The following is a 6,986-nucleotide window of genomic DNA, read 5'->3' as shown; positions in this document are numbered from 1 at the left end:
CCATAACTTCATTAGAACACCACTGCTCATGTTTTTACAAAGCATTAGTGTTATCTATTTGGCTATTAGTATTAGCAATTTATCTACAATATTTAACAAGGTAAATTGCAGGCAAAATTTAGTACAGTTTCAATAGAAACACCCTTTTCTTGAAAATACAGCAGTATTTGAAGGACTAGTTTTTTTTATTTTTTTAATTTTTTTTTCTCTGCATCATTTATAAGGAAGCTTCCCATCTATGAACAGGAACAAAAAAAGTATCTACAAACCTTGTAAACAGATCTGTATCATTTATAAACATAAATAATCCAAATTATTAACAGCCAACAGCAGAAATTAAAGTATCAATTCAATGATCCAGGGCCTCCTTGCCCTTCCCAGCCTTCCTCTCAGAAAAGGATCATGATTAACTAAAGCTCTGCTAACACACTGTTCAGGACCATTCTTAAGTACAACAGATGATCCACAGGTCACTTATGCCAAGTTACTGTTTATCTGTCAGAGTTCATTATTACTCCCACCCCCAGAAAAGCACCCTCCAGTCTGGCAGAAAGCTTTTTTTTTAAAAAAATAAATCTACATTCGTACAAGTGTGTCTTCTGATGAAGTCCAAGACAAGAATGTCATCTTGTCCATCATAACGTGTGAAGAGACCCAGTTTCAATTTCTTTACAATGCAGCTAGTGTGTTAACATTCAGCTTACAATCAGAGTGATGTTTCCAAACTATGTAGCGGGCTCCCTGGGGATGAAGAGGTAGCAGACTTGTTCATGTCTGTTGTAAGGTGAATTCCACTGTCAACCGCATTGTTATTTTTATTAGGAGAGGGTGGGGGAGTGGAGTTGCGTTTTGTTGGAGCATCATCTTCAGCATCAGTATCATCAATAAGGGGAATATGCGGCTCGGAGTCTTCTATTCTAAACTCAGGATGCGTCATAAAATTGTGAATTGAACTTCGTGTCTCAGGTTTCTCTAGCCCCTCGTACAAGGAGCTACGAAATGCATTCACCACTCGGATCTGTAAACAAAGAAAAAAGGCTGTTAAAACGCTGCGGGTTTACTGGTAATGGCATGGTTCTTATGAGTTTGAATCCACAAACAGCTAGACATGAGTGAATCGAGTTTGCATGTGATGCAGTGGAACTTGCAATAAACTGTAAAAAATGAAGAGCATTTCAGTAGAGCACTGCCAGTCTACACAGTAGGAATAAAAATTGTAAAAGTACTGCAAAAAGGTGAAGGGCCTAAAAATTCAGACATGGCACTAGAATTGTTCAATGATTTAACATGGGTTAAGCATTTCCCAGAAGTGAGGCCAACTACTTATTCACAAATTGAATCTCAAGGAGTGTTTTATTGAATACTTGGGGGAGGTGGGGTGGGCGGGGCAGGGAGGGTAAGGAGGGGAGAGGCTGAAAATAAGTTAAAGGATAAAAGGGTTACTAATTCTCATGCTAGGAATTAGGATGTCAACTGACTATGAAAAAGCCAAGCAAGTGTAAGCCAATGTCACAATGACCGGACATTTACGAAGAGTCATGCAAAAAAGGATCCCGCTGTAACAGCTGTAAATATTCGAGTATATAGCCAGTTACCACACTAGAGAAAGTTCTTTACTGAATAGTGATTTAGAAACTTAAAGCCAGAACTAGGAAATCGAATATCATATTGTACAATTAAGTAGCCATGGCAGGTTGTATCTTTGAGGAGACTATTCAAGTAGCACAAAGTATAAGCAGGTGATCAGCCTTTCCGTGAGTCTTCAATTTACATTGAATTCATGGACAAAGTTTCCAGGCTGACTATTATTTCAAGTTTACAGAATTCATAAATAAACATTTCAGAGTGAAATTAGACAGAATAAAGTACAAACTCATTTTGCAAATTGTGCATGTCCAGGTTGACTTGAATTTAAGCTTTTCAAATGGTAATTTGAATGATAGAACCAATTGCCCACACCTCCCTTCTTCTCCCACACCCCACAAGTTTCTTTAACCAAACTACAGGAAATCAGGATTCACTCTTGAACTGATAAAACAAGTAATGTTAGGCAGAAGTCAATGACCCCTTTGTCCAACATTTTCATCAAGATACAGTTTCCCCCTTCTGGTAGCACCCTATTCAATTCTCAACATCGCCACTTTAAGTAACCTCAGTAAATCTCCAGCTAAGCAGTTTCAATCCCAAAGCACCTGTTGTATAGTAAGAAGCAGAGCAACTCTGTATTAAACAAGAATGTACTGTTACAAAACACTAACTCCAATTTAAATGTGTTTTTTAAGCACATCCAAGATGACTTGTTTTAAGCTGAGAAGTCATGACTTTGTGCTCCCATAGCATTCCCTGATAGAAAAATTAAAGTGACTTCCAGGTGAAGGAATGAAGCTGGAAGATCAAGCAGATCAAGAGCACTGACTTCGAAACAGCTTCAATACACCAAAGAACCTCGCTGTAAACAGAGAAGGGCTCCCCAAAAGCAATGTGTTATCAACTTTATTACCACAGAATCACTGGACATGATGAAGTCTTAGGTCCTGATCATGTTCTTTGACTTCTAGTAGTAGCATTGTTCCCCCACCCTTACCCCTTCAGAGCACTTGACACAAAGAATTTTACTCAAAAGCTATCAAGTCCACATTTTTATACTACAGGTACAGAGCTGAGTCCCATTAACCATGGGAATCTCAGAAGGGAGGAATACACTCAAGGAGGAGGCCACAACCACCAATAAAGGGAGGACAGGAATAGTGTGAATGTGCCTGAGAAGTGAAAGATTACAACAGCAGCTGGTACTTTTTACTGTTCATCATACACAAAAACCAAATGAGCACGCTGTTAAGGAGTTGGCATGTTACATGAGCTTTTAAAAAGTCCAGCAAGCTGTAGAAACTGTCTTGGCACTTACCAAGAAAATCAGTGGTGACAGTGCCAGACTGAAAGTTTGCAATGCCTTTATTTGGCCTGTTGCATCCCACTGTGCCACTGATTTATGTGGCAAAATGAAATATGACTGCCTCATGGGACTGGTTTTTCATTGCTTACAGATGTTAAGTTAGAACATAAGCAGTAATGGAAAACAATTTTTGGCTTAAGAGGACACAGCTGTTAATTATCATGGGAAGATAAGAATACCCACAATAAAGGCTTGGTTCCCATCCAGAATGAATACTAAACAAATGGTCTAGACACTCCTATGAACCCAGGACCCTTAAAGAGTCCAGCCATGAAGGCAAAAATCAGAGTACGAGCATTTTAAGTTATACTTAAAAAGGGAAAATCTAGTGTTTTGAAGGCTTTCTTTTCAACTGCTCAAGATAATTAGACACGAGAGGTAACTATAAATAAATCGCATAAGTAAGGAGCAAACAAGACAATTTGTTATGTGTAATTTATACTGTCATCGGGTCTTCCTCCTCTTGTACCAGAATAGCAAGGAATGCAGTAAGCACTCCAAATCCTCCTAGCCAGATGGCTGCTTAAGAGTTACAACCTCACTTCATAGGAACAGCTGAACTATTTTCCAACAAACAGCTCCAAAAGAGAGATAAAATGAAATAACACATCTGCTTCCCATTAATACATATTAGTTATCAAAAGTTGTTCTCCTCGAGGGTGTAGCAGAAGGCTGTACTACTTAATGAGGATCAAAAACTTGTTCTCTGCTATTGTAGCTCTGTATCTGCATTGGTCATTCGATGCAATAAGATGCTGCAGTGCCCATTAGATTCTGCTCAAATGGCAGCACGGCATGAAGTTGCTCTCTAGAGAATACTGAATGTCTAATTAATGTTCTTGAGTGCAGTTAGCGATACAAGTTACTAATTAGCATTTTAACTAGGAGATGCAATCCTGTGCATCCTTACTGTTAAATGTACTTTTCATTTCATCTTCTTCAGGCATGCAAATTTGTGAGCTGAGCTTCTCAATACTGCTGCAAGGTAGGGAAATACCTTTCTCACCAATGGAGAACAAGTACAGAGGTGAATACTTGTGTAGGCTCACACAGCAATTCTGGCCAAGCCAAAAAGAAAAAAAAAAAAAAAATCAGGAGAGAACATTTCATTTAAAACAGCTCCTGAAATTAAGGGTCTTCATCCATCTGGTAATCTGAAAGTTTAAAAAGCAAGGGGGGGAAAGAAGCCCTTTCAGAGTTATTTTAAAAACCACTTATTTAACCAGTCCCTAGGAAGTTAGAGAAGAAAGTTAAACATGTAATATATAATTAAGATAGAAAACTCTTAACAATAGATACTGCTATTAGTATTCAACTACAACTGTTATGCATCTTCGGGCTCCAGAGTTTAAGCCTACGTACACGAGTAATTAAATCTCTAGCCTCTACAGAGAGGAAGGCTGAAACCAAAATGCCACTTAAGTCACAATATAAAGAGGGCAGAATTAAGGTGAGACAAACTTTACTTTCACTGATGGCTTGCAAACTGCTGCCAGAAGAACCTAGAGAGGAAAAAAAACCCTTCAGATTTGAAACTTTCACCACTCAATGCTTAAACCCTTTTTTTCCTTCTTATATTAGCTAATTAAATGTTTCTTCTGACTTGTATGCCTTTTAGAAGCCTTGTTTCACCACCTGAATCATGATGTTGAGAAAGTTGTGTTATTCAGTAAAAAAAGGTCCAACAAAAGCAGATGATTCAGAAGTTCCTTACAAGCTACAAAGAAAATGCACGTAGTGGTCCATGTTCTAACTACATTAATATTTTTAGCATACCATTTGCTTTTCCCATCAGCTTCTTTACCTTAAGTATCATTTGTGCTGCAGTACAGGGCATGTCTTTTTGTTGACCTGGGTCCATGATTATACAGGTAATTCATTTATTCAATGTAAGTCACCCTAAGAGGCATATACTCGAAAATTTACAACAGTTTTCCCATTTTATCTTAAACATCCCTCTGTACACAAATGGATGAAGGCACAGGATGTGCAGGCTCACAGCTTTCACATTAAAGTCTTTTGTTGAAACTGTTCCACCTGTTCTCAGCCCTCTAAGAAAAAAAAGTCTTGAGGACTCCACTTTGTGGAAGAGCTCTATAAAAGCCTGAACGATGATTTTAAGTACTAAGGAGAAAATGAGAAACGTTAGGTACGTGAGTTAGGAAATGTTAATTTCATGCACTTTAGGAACACACACTCACACCCCACAGTAGTAGAAGCAGTAGTAGAGGAAAACACTACATGTGTAGGGGTAGAAATATTTGTTACATCATGGTGCTGGCTGGCGATGGAGGGTTGCCGCCTTAGAGCCCCCTGAATGGTACTTCCACTCTGGAAAGCATTCACTACATCCATCTGCAAGGAATCAGAGATTGTGACAGCTTGCTCAGCAAGAGAGAGAGAGAGAGAGAGAACAAGAGAAAGGACCATCTCATCTATAACACACAAAAAGTAAAGAAAAAAGGCACTTTTTTTCATAGAGCAGATACACAGGCAAGAGTTGCATTTAGAGCTGAAGAAAACAGAGGACCCTGTGGGATTACACATCCATCCGCACCCCCTTTTGACAGTCTCAGTCACACCAGCTAGAAATGCCAGCTTAGTCAAAGGACTGGAGATGGAGAAGAGATATTTCCCTCATAACACCCACAGCGCCGTACCTTTTTCAAGACCATACCTGAGTTTGTATCCTGTTTAGTCCCCTAAACCACAAGATCTGACCACGACGCAATTCTCTCTCAGCATGATCGATCTCCTCTACATCCTCTGCTAGTTCTTCTTCAGGAATCTCTTCTTTTTGTGTTCCATGACCAGCTTCTTTAAGGAATTTCAGACGGCTGGTTGGAATTGTTGAAATCAACTAACAGTGAATGAAAAATATGAATCAGGATTTTTTTTAATAATAAGTGTAATACTAGACTTAAGGCTTAACATTATATCCTGCATACAATTAGCAAAGTTGAAAAAACAAATTTTGTAAGTGGGATGAGTGCATCAATGCAGGGCAATCACTCCAGCTGAATAGCTGCAAAACTGTGAATATCCTTATCACCTCAGCTGAGGTGTGAAATTACACTTGGACTACAAATCTAGGAAACAAAGCATCCTTACGAGGGACAAAGAATTCCCCTTTAACTTTACTTGACTATGCCAGGAAGGAGCAGTACTGAATCCGCAAGAGCCATTAATTCCATAGACTGTGGTTGTATCTAGAGCTTTCGGAGCTCCATCAGTTTGATAAGCATGATTTTTTACCCCAAATGAGAGCTACATCATATAATTAAAGTAGCCACAGTTAATTCAGAAATACAGAACAGACACGCATTCTTTTGTGACCTAGGAGGTATCAATCCGTTTGCAAGGTGAGTGATGTTTCCAAAACCCTTATTCCAAGTTGTTACTTTGCTACTTAGTTCATCTATCTTAAATGAAACAAAAGTTACGTATGGTTGTTCCAGTTGTCCTTTTCATCCCCACCTTCAGGGCTATTCTGTTGAACTAGGTAGTTAGGGGGAGTAATCTTTTGATACATCCCATCTAGCAGAACCAGATCAGTTCCAAGGCTGCTTTCCTTGATCATCACAAACCTAGAAGAGTTTCAGCAGCTGCAGAGGAAAAAGACTGCTCCAAAAGCAAGATAAACAGCCCTTCATGCTGAAATTGCTACTATGAGTGTTCCCAGATCACATTTCAGTTTCTACTGTTCTCAGAAAGTCAAAAGCTCTTTGACTTTAATGAGATGCTAGAGCAGCACAAACTGCAGCAGGCAAGCTTTGCCCTTGCAAGACACTTTGGGTCAAAGGTATTATGAGCCATCTCAGTTCTCTTCTAGGCTACTTTTAAACCTCAGAGTGACTCTATTTGATTTTTTTAATAATTAATTTTCCACAGATCCTTATTAAAAAGCTTATACCCACTTTAGGAATATGCATCTATGTATGCATTTGCAACTAAAATTCACCCTACCAATTTTATATTGAAAGCTGAAGTGTCCTTTACAAAATGGAAGGAAAGAAACTGTAACGGAAAACTC

The 6,986-nt window shown here is 38.8% G+C and overlaps 1 protein-coding gene across 1 annotated transcript in view; it reads right to left on the bottom strand.

Annotated features, from left to right (window-relative positions):
- Positions 1–650: 650 nt before the first annotated feature.
- Positions 651–6,986, bottom strand: part of ATP2B1 (ATPase plasma membrane Ca2+ transporting 1) — a gene marked incomplete at its 5' end in the record, with an annotated part of 32,805 nt that continues 26,469 nt past the window's right edge. The window contains 4 exon segments of the mRNA XM_080360204.1: positions 651–1,018; positions 5,222–5,362; positions 5,365–5,388; positions 5,631–5,813. Of these exon segments, the coding sequence (XP_080216330.1) occupies positions 707–1,018; positions 5,222–5,362; positions 5,365–5,388; positions 5,631–5,813 (660 nt within the window). The 3' untranslated portion in view covers positions 651–706.

The sequence above is a fragment of the Nesoenas mayeri genome (genome assembly GCF_963082525.1).
Source record: "Nesoenas mayeri genome assembly, chromosome: 1".
Classification (NCBI taxonomy): domain Eukaryota; kingdom Metazoa; phylum Chordata; class Aves; order Columbiformes; family Columbidae; genus Nesoenas; species Nesoenas mayeri.
The sequence above is the reverse complement of the archived record's forward strand: the minus strand, read 5'-3'. Positions and strand labels throughout refer to the sequence as shown.